The 16,075-nt window shown below is 44.4% G+C and overlaps 1 protein-coding gene across 1 annotated transcript in view; it reads right to left on the reverse strand.

Moving 5' to 3' along the window:
- The window catches only part of PTPRR (protein tyrosine phosphatase receptor type R), a 315,415-nt gene extending 299,958 nt beyond the window's left edge, over nucleotides 1–15,457 (reverse strand). The window contains exon 1 of the mRNA XM_073651783.1: nucleotides 15,146–15,457. Within this exon, the coding sequence (XP_073507884.1) occupies nucleotides 15,146–15,197 (52 nt within the window). The 5' untranslated portion in view covers nucleotides 15,198–15,457. The remainder of the gene's footprint in view (nucleotides 1–15,145) is intronic.
- Nucleotides 15,458–16,075: the final 618 nt, after the last annotated feature.

Here is a 16,075-nt window from a genome sequence, read left to right on the forward strand (position 1 = left end):
TCTAGCCCTAGGGATCGAAGCTCAGATTCTGTTGTACAGAGCACTAAATCACTTGACCACTTAGCACTGTACAATATAAAAATTCTGGCATTATACAGATGCTGCTTTAGGAAACATGTTAAATTGAATTTGTGCATATGTTTATCCACAAATTGAGCAAAGCTAGGTCTGTGACTATTTGGACCTCAGTTTGTGATTTGATCATGAATTGATAAAATTGGAGGTACACCTACCATATATATGGCTTTTGCAGTTGCCACAGGGGCCAGTAGATTAGGAAGACCATTGCCACCTCCAAATAAACTTACTATTGTCTATTAGATCGCATTTAAGGACTGAGCTAATGAATTTCATTAGTTACTGTACATAGGGATCAACTATGATGAGATCCTGAATAGAAAGAGGCCGTTATTCGGTTTTTGCACAAAGAACCTCTGCTGTGTCAGCCCCAGGATAAGATCATAGCTAGCAACATTTGTAACTTAAAGCGAGTAAGTAAACTCAAGGCAGTGTCATCTTGGGGCTGCTGCAGTGATTAATATGATATCCGAGGTAAAGAAATCCGTCTTGTGGTTCTTGTGTAATCTTTATTTTGCAGTTTTGAGATAATTAGATTCTCGTGCTCCGGGGCGGGACTGTAGGCAGGGCCTTATCCTGGTGCAAGATAAGATCTGCCCACAGGCCCTCCGCTATCTGTCTCTCTGTCTGTCTCTATGATGAGGAACATACTTGTGCTTCTGGGCGGCCTGTGGGCAGGTCTTATCTTGCTCATCTGGCTTCGAGCACCAGGATAAGACCCTCCCACCCCAGAGCAAGGGCATGTCATTAACTCAAAACTGCAAACACTGATTACACAAGAACCACATGACGGATTTCTTCACCTCAGGTATCATATTAATCAGTGCAGCAGCCCCAACATGACACTGCCTAGAGTTTACTTAGCAAAATCCTGCTGACAGGTTCACTTTAAGGGCATTTTGATATAACCCCTGCTCTGTCTCAACCCTGTCCTCAACTAGCTTTCGTAGGTAAGGTTTGTTTTAACCCCATTTCTTTGTGGCCCGGGATGCCACACATTTGTCATGATTGTTTCTGACAAATCGGGACAGTGCAAGCAAGTTCAGGGCAGGTGGCATATATGTATGATGTAACAATGTATTATCTGTGATTAGCCATAAAACCACAAACAGGCAAGTAACAATACTACTGTCTGAGGAGAAGGCTAAAAGAAGCAACAGGAACAGATCCCTGGGAAATGTCAACGCATCCTATATTTTTGAGTTCTTTAATAAACCAAATAACTAGACACTGAGTGCTAAAACTAAATCACACAAAACCATCAGGTGGGAGACTCCAAGGTTTAGTCGCCTGCCCCTTTTTACCAGGAATTCATGATCCAGAGCTAGAAGATGGTTTTCACCTCCTTCATGCCAAGACCTGTTTGGTCTGCATGTCTAATGGGAAATATTAGAACCTTTTTTGGACAAGCAAGTACTGTAGGACTGGCTAATGGCCCAGCACAGTATTGAACTCTGGCTCTTGAGAAAGCCAGACATTTCAGGTGAAACGCGCGTTGAGGCATTCACTGCCACGGATCCTTTTACTAACAGCACCCTACAACTCCCCTGTTCCAACCTTGGTAAGGCTAATGGTGTTTACTGACTGCGGGCTCATGATTTTGTTGTGGCACACTTATGCCTATAGTTCTATATGGATATAGCCCACAGTCCATTCCCTATTCACTCAAGCTTGCCCTGCCTCTTCCCTTATTCACTGTTTACATTTCTCTTCAAACAATTCAGCAGTGGGTTTGTGGGTTGTAGGGTGCTGTGTCTCCTGGCACTAAGCACCTTAGTTGTCTGTGCAAAGATTATATTATTTATTATGATGTGTTACATTATCTGATGTAATAAAATTGCTTCTTTTCTACCATTTAAGCTCCCTTTGTTCTCCTTTTTTGACAGTATTGAACTGGTATAGGACAATCTATAATATACTTACCTTGTAATGTCTTCACATCCTGTTCCGTCCAGATGTGTCCGGATCCCAGAACTCCAAGCGGCGGAAGTTCGTCGACCGCCATATTGGGACACCCAAGTGATGGGTGTCTCAATATGGAAACCGCTGGTGGTACCAGCCTCTTGCGCGGTACCACCAGCGGAACACCATCGCGAACACGCCACACACGCCGCCGGGATTAGCCGAATGATTCACTGACCGCTGCCATCTTTGTACAGGAGGAGCACATGTGCATTTTTAATGTGACCGGCGCTATCTGCCTGCACAAAGATGGCGGCAGTCTGATTTACTGCGCGGGTAGACAGCTCAAATGAGAGAACACATGAAGGAAGAAGACAGCACAGGGGTGGAGAGAGAGAGCAGACAAGGGGGAGAGCACATGGGGTACACAGGTCAAAGAAGAGATCACATGAGAGGAGAAGACAGCAGATGGGGGAGAGAGAAAGCGCACAGTGGGGAGAGAGTCAGAGCACAGGGGGGAGACAGCTCAAACAGGGCAGCACATGAGGGGAGAACACAGCACAGGAAGGAGAGAGACAGCAGACAAGGGGGATAGCACATGGGGTAGACAGGTCAAAGAAGAGAGCACAGACGGGAGAAGTCAGCACATGGGGGAAAGAGAGAGTGGATAGGTGGGTGAGCACATGGAGGGGAGAGATTCTCAACGCTGCAAAGCCTGCCCCCATCGTGACATTACCGCCCTCCCAATGCGACAGCATCGGGCCTCCATCTAGTTAATTATATTATTTAATGTAATACATGTTATTTAATCAAATGATTGTAGAAATGAAGTATTTGGAACCCAAATTATTTATTTTACCAGAATGTTACAGATTGGAAATATTATGTAATATGTGGCAAACAGATGTGCTTTCAACTAGTATCCTAAGGCCACGGCCCCACTATCAGTATTTGGTCAGCATTCAGTCAGTATTTTTTCTCAGTATTGGGAGCCAAAACCAGATGAGGAACAATCAGAGAAAAGGTATAATAGAAACAAGTCACCAATTCTGCATTTATCACCCACTCCTGGTTTTGGCTCCCACTCCTGAGAAAAAATTCTGACCAAACACTGATAGTGGGGCCGTGGCCTTATACTCAAACTCATGACAATTTATTTAAAGCTCCTCTTGCAAATGTAAAAAGCCTGCTGTCTCTGTTTTTCACATCCAAGACCTTTAACCTTTTGTTACATTTTGAGAAAATAATTTTAGGTTACTTACAATAAGACACTACTATTATCTAACAACACAAAATAAATAAATGGGCAGGAAGTCATGAGAAGCCTCAGCATACATCTGTAAAAGTGTTACACAAGCCAGGAGACAGAATAACATTTTTGTATACAGTACAGACCAAAAGTTTGGACACACCTTCTCATTTAAAGATTTTTCTGTATTTTCATGACTTTGAAAATTGTACATTCACACTGAAGGCATCAAAACTATGAATTAACACATGTGGAATTATATACTTATCAAAAAAGTGTGAAACAAGTGAAAATATGTCTTATATTCTAGGTTCTTGAAAGTAGCCACCTTTTGCTTTGATGACTGCTTTGCACACTCTTGGCATTCTCTTGATGAGCTTCAAGAGGTAGTCACCGGAAATGGTTTTCACTTCACAGGTGTGCCCTGTCAGGTTTAATAAGTGGGATTTCTTGCCTTATAAATGGGGTTGAGACCATCAGTTGTGTTGTGCAGAAGTCAGGTAGATACACAGCTGATAGTCTTACTGAATAGACTGTTAGAATTTGTATTATGGCAAGAAAAAAGCAGCTAAGTAAAGAAAAACAAGTGGCCATCCTTACTTTAAGAAATGAAGGTCAGTCGGTCCGAAAAATTGGGCAAACTTTGAAAGTGTCCCCAAGTGCATTTGCAAAAACCATCAAGCGCTATAAAGAAATAGGCTTACAGGAAAGGAAGACCAAGAGTCACCTCTGCTTCTGAGGATAAGTTTATCCGAGTCACCAGCCTCAGAAATCGCAGGCTAACAGCAGTTCAGATTAGAGACCAGGTCAATGCCACACAGAGTTCTAGCAGCAGACACATCTCTACAATAACTGTTAAGAGGAGACTTTGTGCAGCAGGCCTTCATGGTAAAATAGCTGCTAGGAAACCACTGCTAAGGACAGGCAACAAGCAGAAGAGACAAGTTTGGGCTAAAGAACACAAGGAATGGACATTAGACCAGTGGAAATCTGTGCTTTGGTCTGATGAGTCCAAATTTGAGATCTTTGGTTCCAACCACCGTGTCTTTGTGTGACGCAGAAAAGGTGAACGGATGGACTCTTCATGCCTGGTTCCCACCGTGAAGCATGGAGGAAGAGGTGTGATGGTGTGGGGGTGCTTTGCTGGTGACACTGTTGGGGATTTATTCAAAATTGAAGGCATACTGAACCAGCATGGCTACCACAGCATCTTGCAGCGGCATGCTATTCCATCCGGTTTGCGTTTAGTTGGACCATCATTTATTTTTCAACAGGACAATTACCCCAAACACACCTCCAGGCTGTGTAAGGGCTATTTGACAAAGAAGGAGAGTGATGGGGTGCTACGCCAGATGACCTGGCCTCCACAGTCACCAGACCTGAACCCAATCGAGATGGTTTGGGGTGAGCTGGACCGCAGAGTGAAGACAAAAGGGCCAACAAGTGCTAAGCATCTCTGAGAACTCCTTCAAGATTGTTGGAAGACCATTTCCGGTGACTACCTCTTGAAGCTCATCAAGAGAATGCCAAGAGTGTGCAAAGCAATCATCAAAGCAAAAGGTGGCTACTTTGAAGAACCTAGAATATAAGACATATTTTCAGTTGTTTCACATTTTTTTGTTAAGTATATAATTCCACATGTGTTAATTCATAGTTTTGATGCCTTCAGTGTGAATGTACAATTTTCATAGTCATGAAAATACAGAAAAATCTTTAAATGAGAAGGTGTGTCCAAACTTTTGGTCTGTACTGTATATGATTTTGCATCTAATGATTTATACTGTACATTATTAGACCTATAATGATACATTATTATGCTGGATCACCAGAATGTAATAATTATTACCTTGGTCCTACTGCTAATTCAACATTATTCACACAGGAAAGTAGATTAAGGATCTGGAACCTGCCTGTAATGATGGGCAATAACTGGTCTGATCCGATTGCATTACCAGGTTTAAAGACTTATGCAATTACAAGAAAGCCAGATCCTATCTTTACACAATATATAGTACACAGGGGCTCCTTATGGATAAACACATCCCAGATGCCTCTTACTTATGACTAATAAGTGCACCCACCTATATAAAGATATAGGATACAGTGCTCTATAAAAAGTGAGTGTCTTATATATTGCATAAAATAATCTTATATATGATAAACTGTGCTGTAGTCAAGGCTCATACAGTGCTGCTGACAGCATAGGAAACGTTATAGCGGCAGTAAGAGGAGCTCAGTATATGTGCGGTATATCTATAGGTGTTTATGTACTGGATGTGAATACAACCATGACATATTAACCATATTGTGTAGTATATCTATAGGTAATCTGGAAACATCCAAGACACCTATATTTGTACATATATTATATACAGTACATATAAATGTATATAGGGCACAGGACAGCAGTGTATGTGTAGTATGCCTATAGGTGATGCTTATACATCCATGACACCTACTATTCATGTAATATATACATATGTGTGTGTGCATGGCAGCAGTTTGCACAGTAGGTGTGTAGTATACCTATAGATGTTAACTATGCACTGGATGTCAATACATCCATACTTCCTATATACATATATGTGTGCAGGGTGACAGTGTATACAGTACATCTATCAATATATCCTATATACATATATTATATACATATACGTGTATGCAGGGTGCATGGCAGCAGTGGGTGGTACACCTATAGATGTTAGCCATGCACTGGCTGTGACTACATCCATAGATACATACAATATATTCATATAGGTGTATGCAGGGTGCAGGGCAGCAGTGCGTAGTACACCTATAGATGTTAGCCATGCACTGGCTGTGACTACATCCATAGATACATACACAGTATCCATATAGGTGTATGCAGGGTGCAGGGCAGCAGTGGGTGGTACACCTATAGATGTTAGCCATGCACTGGCTGTGATTACATCCATAGATACATACAATATATTCATATAGGTGTATGCAGGGTGCAGGGCAGCAGTGCGTAGTACACCTATAGATGTTAGCCATGCACTGGCTGTGACTACATCCATAGATACATACAATATATTCATATAGGTGTATGCAGGGTGCAGGGCAGCAGTGGGTAGTACACCTATAGATGTTAGCCATGCACTGGCTGTGGCTACATCCATAGATACATACAATATATTCATATAGGTGTATGCAGGGTGCAGGGCAGCAGTGGGTAGTACACCTACAGATGTTAGCCATGCACTGGCTGTGGCTACATCCATAGATACATACACAGTATCCATATAGGTGTATGCAGGGTGCAGGGGAGCAGTGGGTAGTACACCTATAGATGTTAGCCATGCACTGGCTGTGATTACATCCATAGATACATACAATATATCCATATAGGTGTATGCAGGGTGCAGGGCAGCAGTGGGTAGTACACCTATAGATGTTAGCCATGCACTGGCTGTGACTACATCCATAGATACATACAATATATTCATATAGGTGTAAGCAGGGTGCAGGGCAGCAATGGGTAGTACACCTATAGATGTTAGCCATGCACTGACTGTGACTACATCCATAGATACATACAATATATTCATATAGGTGTATGCAGGGTACAGGGCAGCAGTGGGTGGTACACCTATAGATGTTAGCCATGCAATGGCTGTGGCTACATCCATAGATACATACAATATATTCATATAGGTGTATGCAGGGTGCAGGGCAGCAGTGGGTAGTACACCTATAGATGTTAGCCATTCACTGGCTGTGGCTACATCCATAGATACATACAATATATTCATATAGGTGTATGCAGGGTACAGGGCAGCAGTGGGTAGTACACCTATAGATGTTAGCCATGCACTGGCTGTGGCTACATCCATAGATACATACAATATATTCATATAGGTGTATGCAGGGTGCAGGGCAGCAGTGGGTGGTACACCTATAGATGTTAGCCATGCACTGGCTATGACTACATCCATAGATACATACAGTATACCCATATAGGTGTATGCAGGGTACAGGGCAGCAGTGGGTGGTACACCTATAGATGTTAGCCATGCACTGGCTGTGACTACATCTATAGATGAATACAATATATTCATATATGTGTATGCAGGGTGCAGGGCAGCAGTGGGTAGTACACCTACAGATGTTAGCCATGCAGTGGCTGTGGCTACATCCATAGATACATACACAGTATCCATATAGGTGTATGCAGGGTGCAGGGCAGCAGTGGGTGGTACACCTATAGATGTTAGCCATGCACTGGCTGTGACTACATCCATAGATACATACAATATATCCATATAGGTGTATGCAGGGTGCAGGGCAGCAGTGGGTAGTACACCTATAAATGTTAGCCATGCACTGGCTGTGACTACATCCATAGATACATACAATATATTCATATAGGTGTATGCAGGGTGCAGGGCAGCAGTGGATAGTACACCTATAGATGTTAGCCATGCACTGGCTGTGACTACATCCATAGATACATACAATATATTCATATAGGTGTATGCAGGGTGCAGGGCAGCAGTGGGTAGTACACCTATAGATGTTAGCCATGCACTGGCTGTGGCTACATCCATAGATACATACACAGTATCCATATAGGTGTATGCAGGGTGCAGGGCAGCAGTGGGTAGTACACCTATAGATGTTAGCCACGCACTGGCTGTGACTACATCCATAGATACATACAATATATTCATATAGGTGTATGCAGGGTGCAGGGCAGCAGTGGGTAGTACACCTATAGATGTTAGCCATGCACTGGCTGTGACTACATCCATAGATACATACAATATATTCATATAGGTGTATGCAGGGTGCAGGGCAGCAGTGGGTAGTACACATATAGATGTTAGCCATGCACTGGCTGTGACTACATCCATAGATACATACAATATATTCATATAGGTGTATGCAGGGTGCAGGGCAGCAGTGGGTAGTACACCTATAGATGTTAGCCATGCACTGACTGTGACTACATCCATAGATACATACAATATATTCATATAGGTGTATGCAGGGTACAGGGCAGCAGTGGGTAGTACACCTACAGATGTTAGCCATGCACTGGCTGTGGCTACATCCATAGATACATACACAGTATCCATATAGGTGTATGCAGGGTGCAGGGCAGCAGTGCGTAGTACACCTATAGATGTTAGCCATGCACTGGCTGTGATTACATCCATAGATACATACACAGTATCCATATAGGTGTATGCAGGGTGCAGGGCAGCAGTGGGTAGTACACCTATAGATGTTAGCCATGCACTGGCTGTGACTACATCCATAGATACATACAATATATTCATATAGGTGTATGCAGGGTGCAGGGCAGCAGTGGGTAGTACACCTATAGATGTTAGCCATGCACTGGCTGTGACTACATCCATAGATACATACAATATATTCATATAGGTGTATGCAGGGTGCAGGGCAGCAGTGGGTAGTACACCTATAGATGTTAGCCATGCACTGGCTGTGACTACATCCATAGATACATACAATATATTCATATAGGTGTATGCAGGGTGCAGGGCAGCAGTGCGTAGTACACCTATAGATGTTAGCCATGCACTGGCTGTGGCTACATCCATAGATACATACAATATATTCATATAGGTGTATGCAGGGTGCAGGGCAGCAGTGGGTAGTACACCTATAGATGTTAGCCATGCACTGGCTGTGGCTACATCCATAGATACATACAATATATTCATATAGGTGTATGCAGGGTGCAGGGCAGCAGTGCGTAGTACACCTATAGATGTTAGCCATGCACTGTCTGTGACTACATCCATAGATACATACAATATATTCATATAGGTGTATGCAGGGCAGCAGTGGGTGGTACACCTATAGATGTTAGCCATGCACTGGCTATGACTACATCCATAGATACATACAGTATACCCATATAGGTGTATGCAGGGTACAGGGCAGCAGTGGGTGGTACACCTATAGATGTTAGCCATGCACTGGCTGTGACTACATCTATAGATGAATACAATATATTCATATATGTGTATGCAGGGTGCAGGGCAGCAGTGGGTAGTACACCTACAGATGTTAGCCATGCAGTGGCTGTGGCTACATCCATAGATACATACACAGTATCCATATAGGTGTATGCAGGGTGCAGGGCAGCAGTGGGTGGTACACCTATAGATGTTAGCCATGCACTGGCTGTGACTACATCCATAGATACATACAATATATCCATATAGGTGTATGCAGGGTGCAGGGCAGCAGTGGGTAGTACACCTATAAATGTTAGCCATGCACTGGCTGTGACTACATCCATAGATACATACAATATATCCATATAGGTGTATGCAGGGTGCAGGGCAGCAGTGGGTAGTACACCTATAAATGTTAGCCATGCACTGGCTGTGACTACATCCATAGATACATACAATATATTCATATAGGTGTATGCAGGGTGCAGGGCAGCAGTGGATAGTACACCTATAGATGTTAGCCATGCACTGGCTGTGACTACATCCATAGATACATACAATATATTCATATAGGTGTATGCAGGGTGCAGGGCAGCAGTGGGTAGTACACCTATAGATGTTAGCCATGCACTGGCTGTGGCTACATCCATAGATACATACACAGTATCCATATAGGTGTATGCAGGGTGCAGGGCAGCAGTGGGTAGTACACCTATAGATGTTAGCCACGCACTGGCTGTGACTACATCCATAGATACATACAATATATTCATATAGGTGTATGCAGGGTGCAGGGCAGCAGTGGGTAGTACACCTATAGATGTTAGCCATGCACTGGCTGTGACTACATCCATAGATACATACAATATATTCATATAGGTGTATGCAGGGTGCAGGGCAGCAGTGGGTAGTACACATATAGATGTTAGCCATGCACTGGCTGTGACTACATCCATAGATACATACAATATATTCATATAGGTGTATGCAGGGTGCAGGGCAGCAGTGGGTAGTACACCTATAGATGTTAGCCATGCACTGACTGTGACTACATCCATAGATACATACAATATATTCATATAGGTGTATGCAGGGTACAGGGCAGCAGTGGGTAGTACACCTACAGATGTTAGCCATGCACTGGCTGTGGCTACATCCATAGATACATACACAGTATCCATATAGGTGTATGCAGGGTGCAGGGCAGCAGTGCGTAGTACACCTATAGATGTTAGCCATGCACTGGCTGTGATTACATCCATAGATACATACACAGTATCCATATAGGTGTATGCAGGGTGCAGGGCAGCAGTGGGTAGTACACCTATAGATGTTAGCCATGCACTGGCTGTGACTACATCCATAGATACATACAATATATTCATATAGGTGTATGCAGGGTGCAGGGCAGCAGTGGGTAGTACACCTATAGATGTTAGCCATGCACTGGCTGTGACTACATCCATAGATACATACAATATATTCATATAGGTGTATGCAGGGTGCAGGGCAGCAGTGGGTAGTACACCTATAGATGTTAGCCATGCACTGGCTGTGACTACATCCATAGATACATACAATATATTCATATAGGTGTATGCAGGGTGCAGGGCAGCAGTGCGTAGTACACCTATAGATGTTAGCCATGCACTGGCTGTGGCTACATCCATAGATACATACAATATATTCATATAGGTGTATGCAGGGTGCAGGGCAGCAGTGGGTAGTACACCTATAGATGTTAGCCATGCACTGGCTGTGGCTACATCCATAGATACATACAATATATTCATATAGGTGTATGCAGGGTGCAGGGCAGCAGTGCGTAGTACACCTATAGATGTTAGCCATGCACTGGCTGTGACTACATCCATAGATACATACAATATATTCATATAGGTGTATGCAGGGCAGCAGTGGGTGGTACACCTATAGATGTTAGCCATGCACTGGCTATGACTACATCCATAGATACATACAGTATACCCATATAGGTGTATGCAGGGTACAGGGCAGCAGTGGGTGGTACACCTATAGATGTTAGCCATGCACTGGCTGTGACTACATCCATAGATACATACAATATATCCATATAGGTGTATGCAGGGTGCAGGGCAGCAGTGGGTAGTACACCTATAAATGTTAGCCATGCACTGGCTGTGACTACATCCATAGATACATACAATATATTCATATAGGTGTATGCAGGGTGCAGGGCAGCAGTGGATAGTACACATATAGATGTTAGCCATGCACTGGCTGTGACTACATCCATAGATACATACAATATATTCATATAGGTGTATGCAGGGTGCAGGGCAGCAGTGGGTAGTACACCTATAGATGTTAGCCATGCACTGGCTGTGGCTACATCCATAGATACATACACAGTATCCATATAGGTGTATGCAGGGCAGCAGTGGGTAGTACACCTATAGATGTTAGCAACGCACTGGCTGTGACTACATCCATAGATACATACAATATATTCATATAGGTGTATGCAGGGTGCAGGGCAGCAGTGGGTAGTACACCTATAGATGTTAGCCATGCACTGGCTGTGACTACATCCATAGATACATACAATATATTCATATAGGTGTATGCAGGGTGCAGGGCAGCAGTGGGTAGTACACATATAGATGTTAGCCATGCACTGGCTGTGACTACATCCATAGATACATACACAGTATCCATATAGGTGTATGCAGGGTGCAGGGCAGCAGTGCGTAGTACACCTATAGATGTTAGCCATGCACTGGCTGTGATTACATCCATACATACATACACAGTATCCATATAGGTGTATGCAGGGTGCAGGGCAGCAGTGGGTAGTACACCTATAGATGTTAGCCATGCACTGGCTGTGACTACATCCATAGATACATACAATATATTCATATAGGTGTATGCAGGGTGCAGGGCAGCAGTGGGTAGTACACCTATAGATGTTAGCCATGCACTGGCTGTGACTACATCCATAGATACATACAATATATTCATATAGGTGTATGCAGGGTGCAGGGCAGCAGTGGGTAGTACACCTATAGATGTTAGCCATGCACTGGCTGTGACTACATCCATAGATACATACAATATATTCATATAGGTGTATGCAGGGTGCAGGGCAGCAGTGCGTAGTACACCTATAGATGTTAGCCATGCACTGGCTGTGGCTACATCCATAGATACATACAATATATTCATATAGGTGTATGCAGGGTGCAGGGCAGCAGTGGGTAGTACACCTATAGATGTTAGCCATGCACTGGCTGTGGCTACATCCATAGATACATACAATATATTCATATAGGTGTATGCAGGGTGCAGGGCAGCAGTGCGTAGTACACCTATAGATGTTAGCCATGCACTGGCTGTGACTACATCCATAGATACATACAATATATTCATATAGGTGTATGCAGGGCAGCAGTGGGTGGTACACCTATAGATGTTAGCCATGCACTGGCTATGACTACATCCATAGATACATACAGTATACCCATATAGGTGTATGCAGGGTACAGGGCAGCAGTGGGTGGTACACCTATAGATGTTAGCCATGCACTGGCTGTGACTACATCTATAGATGAATACAATATATTCATATATGTGTATGCAGGGTGCAGGGCAGCAGTGGGTAGTACACCTACAGATGTTAGCCATGCAGTGGCTGTGGCTACATCCATAGATACATACACAGTATCCATATAGGTGTATGCAGGGTGCAGGGCAGCAGTGGGTGGTACACCTATAGATGTTAGCCATGCACTGGCTGTGACTACATCCATAGATACATACAATATATCCATATAGGTGTATGCAGGGTGCAGGGCAGCAGTGGGTAGTACACCTATAAATGTTAGCCATGCACTGGCTGTGACTACATCCATAGATACATACAATATATTCATATAGGTGTATGCATGGTGCAGGGCAGCAGTGGATAGTACACATATAGATGTTAGCCATGCACTGGCTGTGACTACATCCATAGATACATACAATATATTCATATAGGTGTATGCAGGGTGCAGGGCAGCAGTGGGTAGTACACCTATAGATGTTAGCCATGCACTGGCTGTGGCTACATCCATAGATACATACACAGTATCCATATAGGTGTATGCAGGGCAGCAGTGGGTAGTACACCTATAGATGTTAGCCACGCACTGGCTGTGACTACATCCATAGATACATACAATATATTCATATAGGTGTATGCAGGGTGCAGGGCAGCAGTGGGTAGTACACCTATAGATGTTAGCCATGCACTGGCTGTGACTACATCCATAGATACATACAATATATTCATATAGGTGTATGCAGGGTGCAGGGCAGCAGTGGGTAGTACACATATAGATGTTAGCCATGCACTGGCTGTGACTACATCCATAGATACATACAATATATTCATATAGGTGTATGCAGGGTGCAGGGCAGCAGTGGGTAGTACACCTATAGATGTTAGCCATGCACTGACTGTGACTACATCCATAGATACATACAATATATTCATATAGGTGTATGCAGGGTACAGGGCAGCAGTGGGTAGTACACCTACAGATGTTAGCCATGCACTGGCTGTGGCTACATCCATAGATACATACACAGTATCCATATAGGTGTATGCAGGGTGCAGGGCAGCAGTGCGTAGTACACCTATAGATGTTAGCCATGCACTGGCTGTGATTACATCCATAGATACATACACAGTATCCATATAGGTGTATGCAGGGTACAGGGCAGCAGTGCGTAGTACACCTATAGATGTTAGCCATGCACTGGCTGTGATTACATCCATAGATACATACACAGTATCCATATAGGTGTATGCAGGGTGCAGGGCAGCAGTGGGTAGTACACCTATAGATGTTAGCCATGCACTGGCTGTGACTACATCCATAGATACATACAATATATTCATATAGGTGTATGCAGGGTGCAGGGCAGCAGTGGGTAGTACACCTATAGATGTTAGCCATGCACTGGCTGTGACTACATCCATAGATACATACAATATATTCATATAGGTGTATGCAGGGCAGCAGTGGGTAGTACACCTATAGATGTTAGCCATGCACTGGCTGTGACTACATCCATAGATACATACAATATATTCATATAGGTGTATGCAGGGTGCAGGGCAGCAGTGCGTAGTATACCTATAGATGTTAGCCATGCACTGGCTGTGGCTACATCCATAGATACATACACTATATTCATATAGGTGTATGCAGGGTGCAGGGCAGCAGTGGGTAGTACACCTATAGATGTTAGCCATGCACTGGCTGTGGCTACATCCATAGATACATACAATATATTCATATAGGTGTATGCAGGGTGCAGGGCAGCAGTGGGTAGTACACCTATAGATGTTAGCCATGCACTGGCTGTGACTACATCCATAGATACATACAATATATTCATATAGGTGTATGCAGGGTGCAGGGCAGCAGTGGGTAGTACACCTATAGATGTTAGCCATGCACTGGCTGTGACTACATCCATAGATACATACACAGTATCCATATAGGTGTATGCAGGGTGCAGGGCAGCAGTGGGTAGTACACCTATAGATGTTAGCCATGCACTGGCTGTGACTACATCCATAGATACATACAATATATTCATATAGGTGTATGCAGGGTGCAGGGCAGCAGTGCGTAGTACACCTATAGATGTTAGCCATGCACTGGCTGTGACTACATCCATAGATACATACAATATATTCATATAGGTGTATGCAGGGTGCAGGGCAGCAGTGGGTGGCTGCGGTAGGTGCTGTCCCTGGTGCTGAAGCTCGGTCCGGGCACCACACACAGCAGGACCCATACGCAGCGGACTATAACCCCCGTCAGGTGTATGCCTCGCTCTGACTGATGATATGACATGCTGCCATGCTGTCCTCTTCACCCCTATGTACCAGTTCCATGGCTCTGCAGGACGAGGCTGAGCTCCTTACCGGCGGCAGTGAAGAGCAGGAGGCAGATGACAGGGCAGCAGCTCCTCGGCATGGTGACGCTGGCCGCCACCTTCACAGCAGCATCTTCCAGGGGACCGGCGGTGTTCCGGAGCGGTAGGTATGGCAGTGTGCACAGTCCGTGCTGGGCTCCGGGCACTGCTCAGCAGTATGCCAGGCTCCGGGCAGCTGCTCTCTGCCTGCACTACCACGTGTGCCCCAGCGACCACTCACAGGCAGCAGCAGAGCCGAGGAAGCTTCTGCTCACAACAGAGCCGCTCTCAGCGTATTCCTCCTCCAGGGAAAGAGCAGCATTAACCCTCTCCTCCCCTGCCAGAAGCCCCCGGCACCCAGCACAGCCGCATTCCAGTCCCCCTTCTGTACAACTCCAGGCAACCGGCATTCATTATCGATTTCACCCCTAAGTTCAACAAGCAGTACAAGTATTCTCTCCTTAACCCATTCATGCCTCCTGGGCAACCGACAGTACAAGCAGTAACCTTTTCCAACCATAAACCCCTAGGCTATGAGCTCTGACAGCATTAACCCCTACTGTGCTTGTCACCTTTACTCCCCTCTTAGCATTTCCTTATTCCCACAATTCTCCCATGAAGACCTCTTCAGGCCAGATGTGACATGCAGAAGTAGTGCTGTTGCTTTAAAAGCATTCAGCAACTATTAGTAGTAACACAAGCACAGGAGACATAAAGTGTTGTGCTCCAGAAGCATCCAGCAACTAGAGGGGTTAACACAGTCACAGGAGACAGGAAGGGTTTAGCAGAGCCCCAGGGGGGATTGTGGGGAAGTTGTTTACTGTTCTGTCTGGAGCCTAAGAGAAAGGTGGTGTGTGATCTGTATCTCACAGAAGGCAAGGTAACAGAATTCAGGTCAGGAGGGAAGCTAAACAAAGGTCAGTTAGACTCCCTGAGCTAA

The sequence above is a fragment of the Phyllobates terribilis genome, unplaced genomic scaffold (genome assembly GCF_046119375.1).
Source record: "Phyllobates terribilis strain yellow unplaced genomic scaffold, ASM4611937v1 Scaffold_11__3_contigs__length_659146591, whole genome shotgun sequence".
Lineage (NCBI taxonomy): Eukaryota > Metazoa > Chordata > Amphibia > Anura > Dendrobatidae > Phyllobates > Phyllobates terribilis.